General features: G+C 56.6%; 1 protein-coding gene across 2 annotated transcripts in view; it reads left to right on the top strand.

The window, feature by feature from the left end:
* The window catches only part of LOC140735741 (solute carrier family 25 member 44-like), a 44,306-nt gene that overhangs the window by 633 nt on the left and 21,014 nt on the right, over positions 1-22,659 (top strand). For both annotated transcript variants that reach the window (XM_073061182.1, XM_073061183.1), the window contains exon 2: positions 2,475-3,124. In XM_073061182.1, the coding sequence (XP_072917283.1) occupies positions 2,500-3,124 (625 nt within the window). In that variant the 5' untranslated portion in view covers positions 2,475-2,499. The remainder of the gene's footprint in view (positions 1-2,474; positions 3,125-22,659) is intronic.

Raw genomic sequence — 22,659 nt, 5'->3', positions numbered from 1 at the left:
GTACGGTACCGGTGGGGACGGGTCTGTCACTGTGTCACACCGGGGTACGGTACCGGTGGGGACGGGTCTGTCAATGTATAACACCGGGGTACGGTACCGGTGGGGACGGGTCTGTCACTGTGTAACACCGGGGTACGGTACCGGTGGGGACGGGTCGGTCACTGTATAACACCGGGGTACGGTACCGGTGGGGACGGGTCTGTCACTGTGTAACACCGGGGTACGGTACCGGTGGGGACGGGTCTGTCACTGTGTAACACCGGGGTACGGTACCGGTGGGGACGGGTCTGTCACTGTATAACACCGGGGTACGGTACTGGTGGGGACGGGTCTGTCACTGTGTAACACCGGGGTACGGGTCTGTCACTGTTTTAACACCGGGGTACGGTACCGGTGGGGACGGGTCTGTCACTGTGTAACACCGGGGTACGGTACCGGTGGGGACAGATCCGTCACTGTGTAACACCGGGGTACGGTACCGGTGGGGACGGGTCTGTCACTGTTTTAACACCGGGGTACGGTACCGGTGGGGACGGGTCTGTCACTGTATAACACCGGGGTACGGTACCGGTGGGGACGGGTCTGTCACTGTGTAACACCGGGGTACGGTACCGGTGGGGACGGGTCTGTCACTGTGTAACACCGGGGTACGGTACTGGTGGGGACGGAACTGTCACTGTGTAACACCGGGGTACGGTACCGGAGGGGACGGGTCTGTCACTGTGTAACACCGGGGTACGGTACCGGAGGGGACGGGTCTGTCACTGTGTAACACCGGGGTACGGTGCCGGTGGGGACGGGTCTGTCACTGTATAACACCGGGGTACGGTGCCGGTGGGGACGGGTCTGTCACTGTATAACACCGGGGTACGGTACCGGCGGGGACGGGTCTGTCACTGTTTTAACACCGGGGTACGGTGCCGGTGGGGACGGGTCTGTCACTGTATAACACCGGGGTACGGTACCGGTGGGGACGGGTCCGTCACTGTATAACACCGGGGTACGGTACCGGTGGGGACGGGTCCGTCACTGTATAACACCGGGGTACGGTACCGGTGGGGACGGGTCCGTCACTGTATAACACCGGGGTACGGTACCGGTCGGGACGGGTCCGTCACTGTGTAACACCGGGGTACGGTACCGGTGGGGACGGGTCCGTCACTGTGTAACACCGGGGTACGGTACCGGTGGGGACGGGTCCGTCACTGTGTAATACCGGGGTACGGTACCGGTGGGGACGGGTCCGTCACTGTATAACACCGGGGTACGGTACCTGTGGGGACGGGTCCGTCACTGTGTAACACTGGGTAAGGTACCGGTGGGGACGGGTCCGTCACTGTGTAACACCGGGGTACGGTACCTGTGGGGACGGGTCTGTCACTGTATAACACCGGGGTACGGTACCGGTGGGGACGGGTCTGTCACTGTGTAACACCGGGGTACGGTACCTGTGGGGACGGGTCTGTCACTGTGTAACACCGGGGTACTGTGGTAACAGGGATGTGTCCGTGACTGTTGCCCTGGTGTAAGGTACTGTGATGTTATTGTGTAGTGTCATGCTGAAATACGATAGGTTTGACTTGTCAAAAAGACAAAGGATTCTGCAGAGGCTTGAAATCCAGAGCAACACACCAAAATATAGTGGGATCTCAGTTCATCAGACAGCATCAACGGAAATGAATAAACCTTTGATATTTTGGGCCAAGACTCCTCTTCAATGGGAGGATAAAACGGTGAGACGAGTGGAAGGTGATAGGTGTGTGGGAGAGAAAGGAATCTGATAGGAGAGTGCAGTGGACCGTGGGAGAAAGGGACCCAAGTGAGGTGATAAGCTGGTGAAGAGAGGTGGTAAGAGGACAGTGTTTTGGAATAGAAGAAGAGGGGGTACCAAAACATTACTGGGAGGAGAAATCAAAGCTCATGCCATCAGGTTGGAGGCTACCTGGACCGAATATGGAGTGTTGCTGCTCAGTGAGAGTGGCTTCACCCTGTGAAAAGAGCAGGCCGTGGCCTGACTTGTCGGATTGGAAATGGGAATAGGAATTAAAATGGTTGGCCACCGGGATCGCTTTTTGCGATGGAGCGAGGTGCTGAATGAAGTGGTCCCCTAGTTTATAACGGGTCTTACCACTGTAGAGGCAGCATCGGGGGCATTGTATAGACGACCCCAACAGATTGGCAGATGAAGTGATGCCTCTCCTGGAGAGACTGGGGCAGTGAACAAAGGTGGGCGAGGTGGCGAATGGGCAGATGTAACATTTCTGCTGTTTGCCGGGGTATGTACTGGGGGGGGGGGGTGATTAGCGGGGAGGGATGGATGCAGAGGGGCCAGTCGCTGTGGGGGGTGAAGATGGCATCGGGGGGGGGGGGGGGGGGGGAGGGAGGTCTTCCTGCAGTCCAGGTTCTGCTCCCTGCCTCCTTCCCGGTTTGAGGAAGCGTAGATCCATTGAACCCCCTGCGCCCTCTCTCCCCAGGTGCCTGGACCAGGTGGAGCTGACCATGGAGAACAAGCGTAACATCCAGATCATCGAGTGGGAGGACCTGGACAAGCGCAAGTTCTACATCTTTGGTGTGCTGATGACCATGGGCATCCGCCTGAGCATTTACCCCTTCACCCTCATCCGCACCCGCCTGCAGGTCCAGAAGGGCAAGCGCCTGTACACGGGAACCTTCGACGCCTTCGCCAAAATCCTGCGGGCAGAAGGAATATCGGGCCTGTACCGTGGTTTCCTGGTCAACACCTTCACCCTCATCTCTGGCCAGTGCTACGTCACCACCTACGAGCTGACCCGCAAGTACGTGGCACAGTACAACGACAGCAACGTGATCAAGTCGGTGATCGCGGGCGGTTCGGCCTCGCTGGTGGCGCAGAGCATCACTGTCCCCATCGACATCGTCTCGCAGCACCTGATGGTCCAGGGCCAGGCCATGGGGCGCTTCCAGCTACCGGACAAGGGGGGGGCTGCCCCCACCCGGCAGCTTTTCATGGGCCACACCAAGGATGTGATGCTGCAGATATTCCAGCTGGATGGACTGAGGGGCTTTTACCGGGGCTACGCGGCTTCGCTCATGACCTACATTCCCAACAGCGCGCTGTGGTGGCCGTTCTACCATCTGTATGCAGGTGGGTGCAATACGCACACTGTCCCAGTGTAACATCAGGGTACGGTACTGGAGGGACAGGTGTGTCCCAGTGTAACACCAGGGTACGGTACCGGTGGGGACGGGTCCGTCACTGTATAATACCGGGGTACGGTACCGGTCGGGACGGGTCTGTCACTGTATAACACCGGGGTACGGTACCGGTGGGGACGGGTCCGTCACTGTGTAACACCGGGGTACGGTACCGGTGGGGACGGGTCTGTCACTGTGTAACACCGGGGTACGGTACCGGTGGGGACGGGTCTGTCACTGTGCAACACCGGGGTACGGTACCGGTGGGGACAGGTCTGTCACTGTGTAACACTGGGGTACGGTACCGGTGGGGATGGGTCTGTCACTGTATAACACTGGGGTACGGTACCGGTGGGGATGGGTCTGTCACTGTATAACACTGGGGTACGGTACCGGTGGAAACCGTTCTTTCGCTGTCTGCAGCAGTACCTGAGAGAGAGTAGGCAAAATTAATTATTAACATTGTTGTCCTTTGTGATTCACCAGGGATTGGTAGGATCTGTAATGAAAATTTCTTATCTGTATTTACTGTGGATAAGTCTTTGCAAGTTAAGTGCTTCTAAATGATTGTCTTGGAACTTTTCCACATTACTTAATAGGTAACTTGCTTTTTGTGATTATATATGTCAAGATACAGTGGGGATAATTTGTTTGTTGCTGTATATCAATACATCGAGCGTAGTTCCAGGGACAGCAATAACACGACGCAGCGCACGGTGTCAGACTTGCAGACAATAAGGTGCAAGGGCCACGGCCAGGTTAATTGGGAGATCAAGAATTCATCTTTTAGTGAGAGGTTCGCTTAATAGTCTGATAACAGTGGGGTAGACGCTATCCTTGAACCGACCGGTCTCTCTACGATTGTATGACTAAGCACAGTCACACAGTGATTGTTGACAGAATTTCAGATGGTGATGAGTTGTACGGGAGCAAGGTTGGTTGAGAGGAGTTACAGCAACAACCTTGCGTTCAATGTCAGGAATTGATTGTGAACTTAAGGAAGGAGAGGTTGAGGAAACAGGCACCAGTTCTGATCGAGAGGTCAGAAGGGCAGCAATGAGCTGTTCAAGTTCCTGAATGTCAGCATCTCAGAGGATCTGTCCTGGGCCCAACTCGTTGATGCAATAACAGCTGTGGGTAGATTTCATTAGAGTTTCAGGAGAATTGGTATGTCACCAAGGACACTCACAAATTGGTGGTTGTGAGATCCTCTGGTATGCGGGGGTGGGGGCAATGCACAAGGTCAGGAAAAGCTGCAGAAAGATGTAAACTCAGTCATCGCCATTATGAGCACGAGCCTCCCCAGCGTCATGGACACCTTCACAAGGCAATGCCTCAACAGACAGCATCCGTCATTAAGGAACCCCACCACCCAGGATGTGCCCTCTTCTCACAGGTCTGTCACGGTATAAATCTGGGGTATAGTACCGGTGGGGATGGGTCCGTCACTGTGTAACACCGGGGTTCGGTACCAGTGGGGACGGGTCTGTCACTGTGTAACACCGGGGTACGGTACCGGTGGGGACGGGTCTGTCACTGTTTAACACCGGGGTACGGTACCGGTGGGGACGGGTCTGTCACTGTGTAACACCGGGGTACGGTACCGGTGGGGACGGGTCTGTCACTGTGTAACACCGGGGTACGGGTCTGTCACTGTGTAACACCGGGGTACGGTACCGGTGGGGACGGGTCCGACACTGTGTCACACCGGGGTACGGTACCGGTGGGGACGGGTCCGACACTGTGTAACACCGGGGTACGGTACCGGTGGGGACGGGTCCGACACTGTGTAACACCGGGGTACGGTACCGGTGGGGACGGGACCGACACTGTGTAACACCGGGGTACGGTACCGGTGGGGACGGGTCCGTCACTGTGTAACACCGGGGTACGGTACCGGTGGGGACGGGTCCGTCACTGTGTCACACCGGGGTACGGTACCGGTGGGGACGGGTCTGTCACTGTGTAACACCGGGGTACGGTACCGGTGGGGACGGGTCTGTCACTGTGTAACACCGGGGTACGGTACCGGTGGGGACGGGTCTGTCACTGTTTAACACCGGGGTACGGTACCGGTGGGGACGGGTCTCTCACTGTTTAACACCGGGGTACGGTACCGGTGGGGACGGGTCTGTCACTGTATAACACCGGGGTACGGTACCGGTGGGGACGGGTCTGTCACTGTGTAACACCGAGGTACGGTACCGGTGGGGACGGGTCTGTCACTGTGTAACACCGGGGTACGGTACCGGTGGGGACGGGTCCGTCACTGTATAACACCGGGGTACGGTACCAGTGGGGACGGGTCCGTCACTGTGTAACACCGGGGTACGGTACCAGTGAGGACGGGTCCGTCACTGTGTAACACCGGGGTACGGTACCGCTGGAGACGGGTCTCTCACTGTATAACACCTGGGTACGGTCCCGGTGGGGACGGGTCTGTCACTGTATAACACTGGGGTACGGTCCCGGTGGGGACGGGTCTGTCACTGTATAACACCGGGGTACGGTACCGGTGGGGACGGGTCTGTCACTGTTTAACACCGGGGTACGGTACCGGTGGGGACGGGCCTGTCACTGTATAACACTGGGGTACGGTACCGGTGGGGACGGGTCTGTCACTGTATAACACCAGGGTACGGTACCGGTGGGGACGGGTCTGACACTGTATAACACCGGGGTACGGTACCGGTGGGGACGGGTCTGTCAATGTATAACACCAGGGTACTGTACCGGTGGGGACGTGTCTGTCACTGTTTAACACCGGGGTACGGTACCAGTGGGGACGGGTCTGACACTGTATAACACCGGGGTACGGTCCCGGTGGGGACGGGTCTGTCACTGTATAACACCGGGGTACGGTCCCGGTGGGGACGGGTCTGTCACTGTATAACACCGGGGTACGGTACCGGTGGGGACGGGTCTGTCACTGTATAACACCGGGGTACGGTACCGGTGGGGACGGGTCTGTCACTGTGTAACACCGGGGTACGGTCCCGGTGGGGACGGTTCTGTCACTGTATAACACCGGGGTACGGTACCGGTGGGGACGGGTCTGTCACTGTGTAACACCGGGGTACGGTCCCGGTGGGGACGGTTCTGTCACTCTATAACACCGGGGTACGGTACCGGTGGGGACGGGTCTGTCACTGTATAACACCGGGGTACGGTACCGGTGGGGACGGGTCTGTCACTGTGTAACACCGGGGTACGGTACCGGTGGGGACGGGTCTGTCAATGTATAACACCGGGGTACGGTACCGGTGGGGACGGGTCTGTCACTGTGTAACACCGGGGTACGGTCCCGGTGGGGACGGTTCTGTCACTGTGTAACACCGGGGTACGGAACCGGTGGGGACGGGTCTGTCACTGTGTAACACCGGGGTACGGTACCGGTGGGGACGGGTCTGTCACTGTGTAACACCGGGGTACGGTCCCGGTGGGGACGGTTCTGTCACTGTATAACACCGGGGTACGGTCCCGGTGGGGACGGTTCTGTCACTGTGTAACACCGGGGTACGGTCCCGGTGGGGACGGTTCTGTCACTGTATAACACCGGGGTACGGTCCCGGTGGGGACGGTTCTGTCACTGTATAACACCTGGGTACGGTACCGGTGGGGACGGTTCTGTCACTGTATAACACCGGGGTACGGTCCCGGTGGGGACGGGTCTGTCACTGTATAACACCGGGGTACGGTACCGGTGGGGATGGGTCTGTCACTGTATAACACCGGGGTACGGTACCGGTGGGGACGGGTCTGTCACTGTGTAACACCGGGGTACGGTACCGGTGGGGTCGGGTCTGTCACTGTGTAACACCGGGGTACGGTACCGGTGGGGACGGGTCCGTCACTGTAACAACGGAGTACGGTACCGGTGGGGACGGGTCTGTCACTGTATAACACCGGGGTACGGTACCGGTGGAGAGGGGTCTGTCACTGTATAACACAGGGGTACGGTACCGGTGGGGACGGGTCTGTCACTGTATAACACCGGGGTACGGTACCGGTGGGGAGGGGTCTGTCGCTATATAACACCTGGGTACGGTACCTGTGGGGACGGGTCTGTCACTGTATAACACCGGGGTACGGTACCCGTGGGGACGGGTCTGTCACTGTATAACACCGGGGTACGGTACCGGAGGGGACGGGTCTGTCTCTGTGTAACACCGGGGTACGGTACCGGTGGGGACGGGTCTGTCACTGTATAACACCGGGGTACGGTACCGGTGGGGACGGGTCTGACACTGTATAACACCGGGGTACGGTCCCGGTGGGGACGGGTCTGTCACTGTATAACACCGGGGTACGGTCCCGGTGGGGACGGGTCTGTCACTGTATAACACCGGGGTACGGTACCGGTGGGGACGGGTCCGTCACTGTGTAACACCGGGGTACGGTACCGGTGGGGACGGGTCCGTCACAGTGTAACACCTGGGTACGGTACCGGTGGGGACGGGTCCGTCACTGTATAACACCGGGGTACGGTACCGGTGGGGACGGGTCCGTCACTGTATAACACCGGGGTACGGTACCGGTGGGGACGGGTCCGTCACTGTATAACACCGGGGTACGGTACCGGTGGGGACGGGTCCGTCACTGTATAACACCGGGGTACGGTACCGGTGGGGACGGGTCCGTCACTGTTTTAACACCGGGGTACGGTACTGGTGGGGACGGGTCCGTCACTGTATAACACCGGGGTACGGTACCGGTGGGGACGGGTCCGTCACTGTATAACACCGGGGTACGGTACCGGTCGGGACGGGTCCGTCACTGTGTAACACCGGGGTACGGTACCGGCGGGGACGGGTCCGTCACTGTGTAACACCGGGGTACGGTACCGGCGGGGACGGGTCCGTCACTGTGTAACACCGGGTTACGGTACCGGTGGGGACGGGTCCGTCACTGTGTAATACCGGGGTACGGTACCGGTGGGGACGGGTCCGTCACTGTATAACACCGGGGTACGGTACCTGTGGGGACGGGTCCGTCACTGTGTAACACTGGGTACGGTACCAGTGGGGACGGGTCTGTCACTGTGTAACACCGGGGTACGGTACCGGTGGGGACGGGTCCGTCACTGTGTAACACCTGGGTACGGTACCGGTGGGGACGGGTCCGTCACTGTGTAACACCGGGGTACGGCACCGGTGGGGACGGGTCCGTCCCTGTGTAACACCGGGGTACGGTACCGGTGGGGACGGGTCCGTCACTGTGTAACACCGGGGTACGGTACCTGTGGGGACGGGTCCGTCACTGTGTAACACCGGGGTACGGTACCGGTGGGGACGGGTCCGTCCCTGTGTAACACCGGGGTACGGTACCGGTGGGATCGGGTCGGGTCTGTCACTGTGTAACACCAGGGTACGGTACCGGTGGGGACGGGTCCGTCCCTGTGTAACACCGGGGTACGGTACCGGTGGGGACGGGTCCGTCACTGTGTAACACCAGGGTACGGTACCGGTGGGGTCGGGTCTGTAACTGTGTAACACCGGGGTACGGTACCAGTGAGGACGGGTCTTTCACTGTTTAACACCTGGGTACGGTACCGGTGGGGACGGGTCTGTCACTGTGTAACACCGGGGTACGGTACCGGTGGGGACGGGTCTGTCACTGTGTAACACCGGGGTACGGTACCGGTGGGGACGGGTCTGTCACTGTGTAACACCGGGGTACTGTACCGGTGGGGACGTGTCTGTCACTGTGTAACACCGGGGTACGGTACCGGTGGGGACGTGTCGGTCACTGTGTAACACCGGGGTACGGTACCGGTGGGGACGGGTCTGTCACTGTGTAACACCGGGGTACGGTACCGGTGGGGACGGGTCTGTCACTGTGTAACACCGTGGTACGGTACCGGTGGGGTCGGGTCTGTCACTGTGTAACACCGGGGTACGGTACCGGTGGGGTCGGGTCTGTCACTGTGTAACACCGGGGTACGGTACAGGTGGGGTCGGGTCTGTCACTGTGTAACACCGGGGTACGGTACCGGTGGGGATGGGTCTGTCACTGTGTAACACCGGGGTACGGTACCGGTGGGGTCGGGTCCGTCACTGTGTAACACCGGGGTACGGTACCGGTGGGGTCGGGTCCGTCACTGTGTAACACCGGGGTACGGTACCGGTGGGGACGGGTCCGTCACTGTGTAACACCGGGGTACGGTACCCGTGGGGACGGGTCCGTCACTGTGTAACACCGGGGTACGGTACCGGTGGGGACGGGTCTGTCACTGTTTAACACCGGGGTACGGTACCGGTGGAGAGGGGTCTGTCACTGTATAACACAGGGGTACGGTACCGGTGGGGACGGGTCTGTCACTGTATAACACCGGGGTACGGTACCGGTGGAGAGGGGTCTGTCACTGTATAACACAGGGGTACGGTACCGGTGGTGACGGTTCTGTCACTGTGTAACACCGGGGTACGGTACCGGTGGGGACGGGTCTGTCACAGTGTAACACCTGGGTACGGTACCGGTGGGGACGGGTCCGTCACAGTGTAACACCTGGGTAAGGTACCGGTGGGGACGGGTCCGTCACTGTATAACACCGGGGTACGGTACCGGTGGGGACGGGTCCGACACTGTATAACACCGGGGTACGGTACCGGTGGGGACGGGTCCGTCACTGTGTAACACCGGGGTACGGTACCGGTGGGGACGGGTCCGTCACAGTGTAACACCGGGGTACGGTACCGGTGGGGACGGGTCCGTCACTGTGTAACACCGGGGTACGGTACCGGTGGGGACGGGTCCGACACTGTGTAACACCGGGGTACGGTACCGGTGGGGACGGGTCCGTCACTGTGTAACACCGGGGTACGGTACCGGTGGGGACGGGTCCGTCACTGTGTAACACCGGGGTACGGTACCGGTGGGGACGGGTCCGTCCCTGTAAAACACCGGGGTTCGGTACCGGTGGGGACGGGTCCGTCACTGTGTAACACCGGGGTACGGTACCGGTGGGGACTGGTCCGTCACTGTGTAACACCGTGATACGGTACCGGTGGGGTCGGGTCTGTCACTGTGTAACACCGGGGTACGGTACCGGTGGGGTCGGGTCCGTCACTGTGTAACACCGGGGTATGGTACCGGTGGGGTCGGGTCCGTCACTGTGTAACACCGGGGTACGGTACCGGTCGGGTCGGGTCCGTCACTGTGTAACACCGGGGTACGGTACCGGTGGGGACGGGTCCGTCACTGTGTAACACCGGGGTACGGTACCGGTGGGGACGGGTCTGTCACTGTGTAACACCGTGGTACGGTACCGGTGGGGTCGGGTCTGTCACTGTGTAACACCGGGGTACGGTACCGGTGGGGACGGGTCCGTCACTGTGTAACACCTGGGTACGGTACCGGTGGGGACGGGTCCGTCACTGTGTAACACGGGGATACGGTACCGGTGGGGACGGGTCTGTCACTGTATAACACCGGGGTACGGTACCTGTGGGGACGGGACTGTCACTGTATAACACCGGGGTACGGTACCGGTGGGGACGGGTCTGTCACTGTATAACACCGGGGTACGGTACCGGTGGGGACGGGTCTGTCACTGTCTAACACCGGGGTACGGTACCGGTGGGGACGGGTCTGTCACTGTGTAACACCGGGGTTCGGTACCGGTGAGGACGGGTCTGTCACTGTGTAACACCGGGGTACGGTACCGGTGGGGACGGGTCTGTCACTGTGTAACACCGGGGTACGGTACCGGTGGGGACGGGTCTGTCACTGTGTAACACCGGGGTACGGTACCGGCGGGGACGGGTCTGTCACTGTGTAACACCGGGGTACGGTACCGGCGGGGACGGGTCTGTCACTGTTTTAACACCGGGGTACGGTACCGGCGGGGACGGGTCCGTCACTGTATAACACCGGGGTACGGTACCGGTGGGGACGGGTCCGTCACTGTATAACACCGGGGTACGGTACCAGTGGGGACGGGTCCGTCACTGTATAACACCGGGGTACGGTACCGGTGGGGACGGGTCCGTCACTGTTTTAACACCGGGGTACGGTACCGGTGGGGACGGGTCCGTCACTGTATAATACCGGGGTACGGTACCGGTGGAAACGGGTCCGTCACTGTATAACACCGGGGTACAGTACCGGTCGGGACGGGTCCGTCACTGTGTAACACCGGGGTACGGTACCGGCGGGGACGGGTCCGTCACTGTGTAACACCGGGGTACGGTACCGGTGGGGACGGGTCCGTCACTGTATAACACCGGGGTACGGTACCGGTGGGGACGGGTCCGTCACTGTATAACACCGGGGTACGGTACCGGTGGGGACGGGTCCGTCACTGTATAACACCGGGGTACGGTACCGGTGGGGACGGGTCCGTCACTGTTTTAACACCGGGGTACGGTACTGGTGGGGACGGGTCCGTCACTGTATAACACCGGGGTACGGTACCGGTGGGGACGGGTCCGTCACTGTATAACACCGGGGTACGGTACCGGTCGGGACGGGTCCGTCACTGTGTAACACCGGGGTACGGTACCGGCGGGGGACGGGTCCGTCACTGTGTAACACCGGGGTACGGTACCGGCGGGGACGGGTCCGTCACTGTGTAACACCGGGTTACGGTACCGGTGGGGACGGGTCCGTCACTGTGTAATACCGGGGTACGGTACCGGTGGGGACGGGTCCGTCACTGTATAACACCGGGGTACGGTACCTGTGGGGACGGGTCCGTCACTGTGTAACACTGGGTACGGTACCGGTGGGGACGGGTCTGTCACTGTGTAACACCGGGGTACGGTACCGGTGGGGACGAGTCCGTCACTGTGTAACACCTGGGTACGGTACCGGTGGGGACGGGTCCGTCACTGTGTAACACCGGGGTACGGCACCGGTGGGGACGGGTCCGTCCCTGTGTAATACCGGGGTACGGTACCGGTGGGGACGGGTCCGTCACTGTGTAACACCGGGGTACGGTACCTGTGGGGACGGGTCCGTCACTGTGTAACACCGGGGTACGGTACCGGTGGGGACGGGTCCGTCCCTGTGTAACACCGGGGTACGGTACCGGTGGGATCGGGTCGGGTCTGTCACTGTGTAACACCAGGGTACGGTACCGGTGGGGACGGGTCCGTCCCTGTGTAACACCGGGGTACGGTACCGGTGGGGACGGGTCCGTCACTGTGTAACACCAGGGTACGGTACCGGTGGGGTCGGGTCTGTAACTGTGTAACACCGGGGTACGGTACCAGTGAGGACGGGTCTTTCACTGTTTAACACCTGGGTACGGTACCGGTGGGGACGGGTCTGTCACTGTGTAACACCGGGGTACGGTACCGGTGGGGACGGGTCTGTCACTGTGTAACACCGGGGTACGGTACCGGTGGGGACGGGTCTGTCACTGTGTAACACCGGGGTACTGTACCGGTGGGGACGTGTCTGTCACTGTGTAACACCGGGGTACGGTACCGGTGGGGACGTGTCGGTCACTGTGTAACACCGGGGTACGGTACCGGTGGGGACGGGTCTGTCACTGTGTAACACCGGGGTACGGTACCGGTGGGGACGGGTCTGTCACTGTGTAACACCGTGGTACGGTACCGGTGGGGTCGGGTCTGTCACTGTGTAACACCGGGGTACGGTACCGGTGGGGTCGGGTCTGTCACTGTGTAACACCGGGGTACGGTACAGGTGGGGTCGGGTCTGTCACTGTGTAACACCGGGGTACGGTACCGGTGGGGATGGGTCCGTCACTGTGTAACACCGGGGTACGGTACCGGTGGGGTCGGGTCCGTCACTGTGTAACACCGGGGTACGGTACCGGTGGGGTCGGGTCCGTCACTGTGTAACACCGGGGTACGGTACCGGTGGGGACGGGTCCGTCACTGTGTAACACCGGGGTACGGTACCGGTGGTGACGGTTCTGTCACTGTGTAACACCGGGGTACGGTACCGGTGGGGACGGGTCTGTCACAGTGTAACACCTGGGTACGGTACCGGTGGGGACGGGTCCGTCACAGTGTAACACCTGGGTACGGTACCGGTGGGGACGGGTCCGTCACTGTATAACACCGGGGTACGGTACCGGTGGGGACGGGTCCGACACTGTATAACACCGGGGTACGGTACCGGTGGGGACGGGTCCGTCACTGTGTAACACCGGGGTACGGTACCGGTGGGGACGGGTCCGTCACAGTGTAACACCGGGGTACGGTACCGGTGGGGACGGGTCCGTCACTGTGTAACACCGGGGTACGGTACCGGTGGGGACGGGTCCGACACTGTGTAACACCGGGGTACGGTACCGGTGGGGACGGGTCCGTCACTGTGTAACACCGGGGTACGGTACCGGTGGGGACGGGTCCGTCACTGTGTAACACCGGGGTACGGTACCGGTGGGGACGGGTCCGTCCCTGTAAAACACCGGGGTTCGGTACCGGTGGGGACGGGTCCGTCACTGTGTAACACCGGGGTACGGTACCGGTGGGGACTGGTCCGTCACTGTGTAACACCGTGATACGGTACCGGTGGGGTCGGGTCTGTCACTGTGTAACACCGGGGTACGGTACCGGTGGGGTCGGGTCCGTCACTGTGTAACACCGGGGTATGGTACCGGTGGGGTCGGGTCCGTCACTGTGTAACACCGGGGTACGGTACCGGTCGGGTCGGGTCCGTCACTGTGTAACACCGGGGTACGGTACCGGTGGGGACGGGTCCGTCACTGTGTAACACCGGGGTACGGTACCGGTGGGGACGGGTCCGTCACTGTGTAACACCGGGGTACGGTACCGGTGGGGACGGGTCTGTCACTGTGTAACACCGTGGTACGGTACCGGTGGGGTCGGGTCTGTCACTGTGTAACACCGGGGTACGGTACCGGTGGGGTCGGGTCTGTCACTGTGTAACACCGGGGTACGGTACAGGTGGGGTCGGGTCTGTCACTGTGTAACACCGGGGTACGGTACCGGTGGGGATGGGTCTGTCACTGTGTAACACCGGGGTACGGTACCGGTGGGGTCGGGTCCGTCACTGTGTAACACCGGGGTACGGTACCGGTGGGGTCGGGTCCGTCACTGTGTAACACCGGGGTACGGTACCGGTGGGGTCGGGTCCGTCACTGTGTAACACCGGGGTACGGTACCGGTGGGGACGGGTCCGTCACTGTGTAACACCGGGGTACGGTACCCGTGGGGACGGGTCCGTCACTGTGTAACGCCGGGGTACGGTACCGGTGGGGACGGGTCCGTCACTGTGTAACACCGGGGTACGGTACCCGTGGGGACGGGTCTGTCACTGTATAACACCGGGGTACGGTACCGGTGGAGAGGGCTCTGTCACTGTATAACACAGGGGTACGGTACCGGTGGGGACGGTTCTGTCACTGTGTAACACCGGGGTACGGTACCGGTGGGGAGGGGTCTGTCACTGTATAACACCGGGGTACGGTACCGGTGGAGAGGGCTCTGTCACTGTATAACACAGGGGTACGGTACCTGTGGGGACGGGTCTGTCACTGTATAACACCGGGGTACGGTACCGGTGGGGACGGGTCTGTCGCTGTATAATACCGGGGTACAGTACCGGTGGGGACGTGTCTGTCGTTATTTCTTTGGCACTTTGAACGGGGCACGACTGCGCAAGCGTGTGACAGTCGGCCCGAGAGTTTAAAAAGCGAACAAATTAACAGAGTGGGTGACGTTGTAGCAGGCGACTGAGTAGTGGGAGTGCCCTGACTGGCAGACCACAGTATGTGCGCTTGCAACACCTGTGTGTCAGACAGAGTGGTCAGCAGCACTGGGGCTCCACAGGGGACTGTCCTGTCTCCCTTTCTCTTCACCATCTACACCTCAGACTTCAACTACAACACAGAGTCTTGCCATCTTCAGAAGTTTTCTGATGACTCTGCCATAGTTGGATGCATCAGCAAGGGAGATGAGGCTGAGTATAGGGCTACAGTGGGAAACTTTGTCACATGGTGTGAGCAGAATCATCTGCAGCTTAATGTGAAAAAGACTAAGGAGCTGGTGGTGGACCTGAGGAGGGCTAAGGTACCGGTGTCCCCTGTTTCCATCCAAGGGGTCAGTGTGGACATGGTGGAGAATTACAAATACCTGGGGATACAAATTGACAATAAACTGGACTGGTCAAAGAACATTGAGGCTGTCTACAAGAAGGGTCAGAGCCGTCTCTATTTCCTGAGGAGACTCAGGTCCTTTAACATCTGCCGGATGATGCTGAGGATGTTCTACGAGTCTGTGGTGGCCAATGCTATCATGTTTACTGTTGTGTGCTGGGGCAGCAGGCTGAGGGTAGCAGACACCAACAGAATCAATAAACTCATTTGTAAGGCCAGTGATGATGTGGGGGTGAAACTGGACTCTCTGACGGTGGTGTCTGAAAAGAGGATGCTGTCCAAGTTGCATGCCATCTTGGACAATGTCTCCCATCCACTCCATAATGTACTGGTTAGGCACAAGAGTACTCATTCCACCGAGATGTAACACTGAGCATCATAGGAAGTCATTCCTACCTGTGGCCATCAAACTTTACAACTCCTTCCTCGAAGTGTCAGACACCCTGAGCCAATAGGCTGGTCCTTTGACTTATTTCCACTTGGAATAATTTACATTATTATTTAATTATATATGGTTTTATATCGCTATATTTCTTAACTATTCTTGGTTGGTGCGACTGTAACGAAACCCAATTTCCCTCGGGATCAATAAAGTATGTCTGTCTGTCTGGGAGACAGAGTAGGAAGGCTTTGGCTCGAGAGGCTTCGGCGAGCAGAGGCTGAGGACAAGTTTGCTCCCAGTCAGATAAGGCCGGGTAAGTTCCTTTAATTAATCTAATTAACTTAGGAGTAGGTAATGGAGGCAGCAGTTAGGGCAGTCGAGTGCTCTGTTTGCAGTATGTGGGAAGTCAGGGCGAGAACAATTGCCCCTGATGACTACACCTGCAAAAGGTGCATCCAGCTGCAGCTCCTGACAAACCAAGTTAGGGAACTGAAACTGGATGAACTTCGGATCATTCGGGAGGCAGTGGCAGAAATAAACAGGATTTACAGGGAGACAGTCACCCCTAAGAGTCAGGAGACAGGTAACTGGGTGACTGTCAGGAGAGGGAAGGGGAATAGACAGGAAGAGCAGAGCACCCCTGTGGCCGTTCCCATCAACGATAAGTATACTGTTTTGGATACTGTTGGTGGGGACGACCTACCAGGGACAAGTTGCAGTGGTCATGTCTCCAGCACCGAGACTGGACCCTCAGCTCAGAAGGGAAGGAGGGAAAAGAGGAGAGCAGTAGTGATAGGGGATTCGATAGTTAGGGGGACAGATAAGAGGTTCTGTGGAAGAGATCAAGAATCCCAGATGGTCTGTTGCCTCCCTGGTGCCAGGGTCTGCGATATCTCAGATCGAGTTCTCAGTATTCTCAAGAGGGAGGGTGAGCAGCCAGATGTCGTGGTCCATGTAGGAACCAATGACGTGGATGGGAAGAGTGAGGAGGTCCTGCAAAGAGAGTTTAGGGAGTTAGGGGCAAAGTTGAAGGACAGGACCTCCAGCGTTGCAATATCAGGATTGCTACCCGTGCCACGTGCTAGTGAGGCTAGAAATAGGAAGATAATGCAGCTAAATTGTGGCTAAGGAGTTGGTGCAGGAGGGAGGGCTTCATGTTTCTGAACAATTGGGCCTTGTTCCAGGGAAGGTGAGACCTGTTCCGACGGGACGGGTTGCACCTGAACTGGAGGGGGACTAACATCCTTGCGGGAAGGTTTGCTAGTGCTGCTCCGAGGGGTTTAAACTAGATTTGCAGGGGGAAGGGAACCAGAGTGTTACAGCAGATAGTGAGGTGGAGGAGGATAAAGGTCATGCGAGACCTGCAAGTATAGTGCATGAAGTAAAGCCAGATCTAACATATAAAGAGGCTTTGAGGAAAGCAAAACAGAAATAAGGGTGTAAAGGTAGAAAGGTAGAAGGGCTAAAGTGTGTGTACTTCAATGCAAGAAGCATCAGGAGCAAAGGTGATGGACTGAGAGCTTGGATACGTACATGGAATTATGATGTAGTGGCCATTACAGAGACTTGGTGGCACAAGGGCAGGAATGGATTCTCAATATTCCTGCATTTCAGTGCTTTAAAAGGGATAAAGGGGGGGGGGGGCGGGAGGGAGGAGGGGTGGCATTACTGGTCAGGGATACTATTACAGCTACAGAAAGGGTGGGTAATTTAGCATGCTCCTTATTTGAGTCAGTATGGGTAGAAGTCAGGAACAGGAAGGGAGCAGTTACTCTACTGGGAGTATTCTATAGGCCCCTTGGTAGCAGCAGAGATACCGAGGAGCAGATTGGGAGGCAGATTTTGAAAAGGTGCAAAAATAACAGGGTTAATAAAAATAACATGGGTGACTTTAACTTCCCTAATATTGATTGGCACCTGATTAGTTCCAATTGTTTAGATGGGGCAGAGTTTGTCAAGTGTGTCCAGGACAGATTCCTGTCGCAGCATGTTGACAGGCCGACTAGGGGGAATGCCATACTAGATCTAGTATTAGGTAATGAATCGGGTCAGGTCACTGATCTGTCAGTGGGTGAGCATCTGGGGGACAGTGATCACCGCTCCCTGGCCTTTAGCATTATCATGGAAAAGGATAGAATCAGAGAGGACAGGAAAATTTTTAATTGGGGAAGGGCAAATTATGAGGCTATAAGGCTAGAACTTGTGGGTGTGAATTGGGATGATGTTTTAGACAGGTATATAGAGGAATTTAAGGTGGGGTGGGTTATATGGGAGGCAGGGTTTGAGGGTCGGCACAACACTGTGGGCTGAAGGGCCTGTAATGTGCTGTACTATTCTATGTTCTATGTAGGGCAATGTACTATGGACATGTGGTCAATGTTTAGGGATCTCTTGCAGGATGTTAGGGATAAATTTGTCCCAGTGAGGAAGATAAAGAATGGTAAGGTGAGTGAACCATGGGTGACAAGTGAGGTGGAGAATCTAGTCAGATTGAAGAAGGCAGCATACGTGAGGTTTAGGAAGCAAGGATCAGGTGAGTCTTTTGAGAATATAGGGTACAAGAAAGGAGCTTAAGAAGAGGCTGAGGAGAGCAAGAAGGGGACATGAGAAGGCCTTGGCGAGTAGGGTAAAGGAGAACCCCAAGGCATTCTTCAATTATGTGAAGAACAAAAGGTTGACAGGAGTGAAGATAGGACCGATTAGAGAAAAAGGTGGGAAGACGTGCCTGGAGGCTGTGGAAGTGAGCGAGGTCCTCAATGAATACTTCTCTTCAGTATTCACCAATGAGAGGGAACTTGATGATGGTGAGGACATTATGAGTGAGGTTGATGTTCTGGAGCATGTTGATATTAAGGGAGAGGAAGTGTTGGAGTTGTTAAAATACATTAGGACAGATAAAAAGCTCTGACAGACTACAAGATCAGGCAGAAAACTGATGAAAGCGACGCCTCTCTTCCTAACAGGCTTAACAAATTCTTTGCACACTTCGAAGCATCAAACACTACAGCAAGGGGGAGAGCCAGGCCCTTCTTACCATCTGACCAGCCGGCTCCAATGATTGATTCAGAGCAAACACGGAGGACCCTTGCCAGGGTTCACCCACGAAAAGCAGGTTGTCCCCAGATGCTTCAAAACCTCCACAATCATCCCTGTAGCAAAGAAATCAGTTGTAGCCTGTCTGAATGATTACCGTCCCGTTGCCCTGACCCCCATAGTGATGAAATGTTTTGAACGGCTTGTCAAGCCTCATATCACAGCCAGCCTCCCCTCATTGCTGGATCCTCTACAGTTTGCTTATCGTCCAAATCGCTCTGCGGAGGACGCACTATCCACCACACTGCACACAGTTCTCTCTCACTTGGACAACAAAGACACTTATGCCAGAATCCTGTACATTTATTTCAGTTCAGCATTCAATACCATCATCCCGCAGAGGCTAGTGGAGAAACTGTTGCTACATGGCCTTAACGCTTCCATGTGTCGCGGGATTCTGGATTTCTTGACAGAGAGACCACAGTCAGTCTGTGTTGGCAGGAACATCTCTGACTCCATCACACTGAGCACTGGATCCCCACAAGGCTGTGTGCTCAGCCCATTGCTGTTTACACTGCTAACACATGACTGTGCAGCCAGATTCAAGGAAAACCTGATCATTAAGATTGCTGATGATACCACAGTGGTGGGGCTCATCAGCAAAAATGATGAAACAATGTACAGGGAGGAGGTTAAACACCCAGAGAGCTGGTGCAGTGACAACAACTTGATGCTTAATGTCACCAAAACCAAGGAGATAATCGTCGATTTCAGACGGTCTCAGCCTGAGCACACATCCCTCAGTAACAGCGGCTCCACAGTGGAGAGAGTGGAAAACATCAAGTTCCTTGGGGTGCAGATCTCAGACAATCTCACCTGGTCCAGGAACACCACTGGGATTGTGAAACGGGCCCAACAGAGATTGCACTTTCTGAGGAAGCTTAAACAAGCAAAACTCCCCACTAACATCTTAACTACATTCTACAGAGGAGTGGTTGAGAGTGTGCTGACCTTTTGCATCACAACCTGGTACTCCAGCTGCAGTGCTGCCGACAAAAAAGCCTTGCAGAGGGTGGTTAGGGGAGCAGAGAAGGTTATTGGGGTCTCCCTACCTTCTGTCCAAGACCTCTTTCAGAGTTGATGCCTCCAGAAGACACGGTACATCATTAAAGACCCCTCACACCCTCTCCATGAACTGTTCTTCTGCCATCAGGTAAACGTTACAGGAGCATCAAAACTAAAACCACAAGGCTACTAAACAGCTTCCTCCCACAGGCAGTCAGACTGCTAAATAGCTGCTCTACCTGACTCTGCTTTGGACACTTTTAACTTGCACTGGACACTTATAACTTGTTTTTAACTGACATGTGGCTGTTGTGTTTTACTATTTATTGTTATGTTTATTATTTAGTGTTGCGTTTGTTATGTTATGATTGCACTGCTCCTGGGAAACGCTGTCTCATTCTGCCCTGCAGAGCTGACTTACGGTTAGAATGAAAATAAAGTTTTTGAATCTTAATTAAGTCCCCGGGGCCTGATGGAATATTCCCCAGGCTGCTCCACGAGGCGAGGGAAGAGATTGCTGAGACTCTGGCTAGGATCCTTATGTCCTCGTTGTCCACGGGAATGGTACCGGAGGATTGGAGGGAGGCGAATGTTGTTCCCTTGTTCAAAAAAGTTAGTACGGATAGTCCTAGTAATTATAGACCAGTGAGCCTACGTCTGTGGTGGGAAAGCTGTTGTAAAAGATTCTTAGAGATAGGATCTATGGGCATTTAGAGAGTCATGGTCTGATCAGAGACAGTCAGCATGGCTTTGTGAAGGGCAGATCGTGTCTAACAAGCCTGATAGAGTACTTTGAGGAGGTGACCAAGCATATAGATGAGGGTAGTGCAGTGGATGTCATCTACATGGATTTTAGTAAGGCATTTGACAAGGTTGCACACAGTAGGCTTATTCAGAAAGTCAGAAGGCATGGGATCCAGGGAGGTTTGGCCAGGTGGATTCAGAACTGGCTTGCCTGCAGAAAGCAGAGTGTCTATACAAGATATTAAGAGGAATAGACAGAGTTGACAGCCAGCACCTCTTCTCCAGGTCACCACTGCTCAATACAAGAGGACATGGCTTTAAGGTAAGGGGAGGGGAGTTCAAGGGGGATATTAGAGGAAGGTTTCTTACTCAGAGAGTGGTTGGTGTGTGGAATGCACTGCCTGAGTCAGTGGTGAAGGCAGATACACTAGTGAAATTTAAGGGACTACTAGACAGGTATATGGAGGAATTTAAGGTGGGGGGGTTATATGGGAGGCAGGGTTTGAGGGTCGGCATAACATTGTGGGCTGAAGGGCCTGTACTGTGCTGTATTGTTCTATGTTCTCTAACACCAGGGTACAGTACCAATGGGATGGGTCTGTCACTGTATAACACCGGGGTTATGTTTTTCTCTGTTACCCTGGTTCCACTGATCATTGCTGTCTGCTGCTGATGTGCCCCCAGATGGCAGTGTTGGACTGTGAACGACTGGTGAGAGACTCCCTTGTGTTGTGAACAGTCTGGGAGAAATAGTCGACTTGGGACGTTGGGATAGAATGTGGGATCAGAGCTCAGTCAGTTTTCTTTTGGAAGTAGAATGATGAAGTGTTCCTTTCAAATTGTGGATGAACTTAAAATGTTATTCATTGAATCTTCCGGTCCATCGTCAGGCCCTTCGGCCCATTGAATCCATGCAGACCAAAAACAGGCTTTTCGGCCCATAGAGTCTGTGCAGACCGCAAACAGAACCTTACAAAGGTTTAAAGAAGAGTTGTTTGTGGAGAAAGATGTTATTCCGCCTACATTCAAGTTCAGGAATCAGAAGTTTAAGTGTGGTGGGACTAGTATTAGTGAACTGCGTATATTTCATGGGAAGGAGTATTGGAGCAAACGCGGATGAGCTTCGGGCATGGGTCAAGTGGAATTCTGACATTACAGCCTTTAGTGAGACTTGGTTGCAGCAGCAGGGGCAGGACTGGCAGCTCAGTGTCTGTTGCTTTAGTTGTGGTGGAGTGGGAGGGATTAAAGGGCAGCGGTGGTATTAATAGTGAGAGAAAAGGTCACGGCAGTGGTCAATCAGGACAGAGCGGAGAGCTCATCGAGTGTGGCTTCAGAGGTAGAAGTGAGGAATAAGGAAGATGTGAATGAGGTTATATTATGGACCACACAGCAGTCTAGGATTGAGAGAGAAATTTGTAGGGAGATTGCATTGGGGTTCAGTACCAGTGGGGACGGGTCCGTGACTGTGTAACACCGGGGTACAGTACCGGTGGGGACGGGTCTGTCACTGTGTAACACAGGGGTACGGTACCAGTGGGGACGGGTCTGTCACTGTGTAACACCAGGGTACGGTACCGGTGGGGACGGGTCCGTGACTGTGTAACACCGGGCTACGGTACCGGTGGGGACGGGTCTGTCACTGTATAACACCGGGGTACGGTACCGGTGGGGACGGGTCTGTCACTGTATAACACCGGGGTACGGTACCGGTGGGGACGGGTCTGTCACTGTGTAACACCGGGGTACGGTACCGGTGGGGACGGGTCTGTCACTGTATAACACCGGGGTACGGTACCGGTGGGGACGGGTCTGTCACTGTGTCACACCGGGGTACGGTACCGGTGGGGACGGGTCTGTCACTGTGTAACACCGGGGTACGGTACCGGTGGGGACGGGTCTGTCACTGTATAACACCAGGGTACGGTACCGGTGGGGACGGGTCTGTCACTGTGTAACACCGGGCTACGGTACCGGTGGGGACGGGTCTGTCACTGTGTAACACCGGGGTACAGTACCGGTGGGGACGGGTCTGTCACTGTGTAACACCGGGGTACTGTACCGGTGGGGACGGGTCCGTGACTGTGTAACACCGGGGTACAGTACCGGTGGGGACGGGTCTGTCACTGGGGTACAGTACCGGTGGTGACGGGTCCGTCACTGTGTA

The sequence above is a fragment of the Hemitrygon akajei genome, chromosome 11 (assembly GCF_048418815.1).
Source record: "Hemitrygon akajei chromosome 11, sHemAka1.3, whole genome shotgun sequence".
Taxonomy (NCBI): Eukaryota; Metazoa; Chordata; class Chondrichthyes; order Myliobatiformes; family Dasyatidae; genus Hemitrygon; species Hemitrygon akajei.
This window is presented reverse-complemented; position numbering and strand designations above follow the sequence as displayed.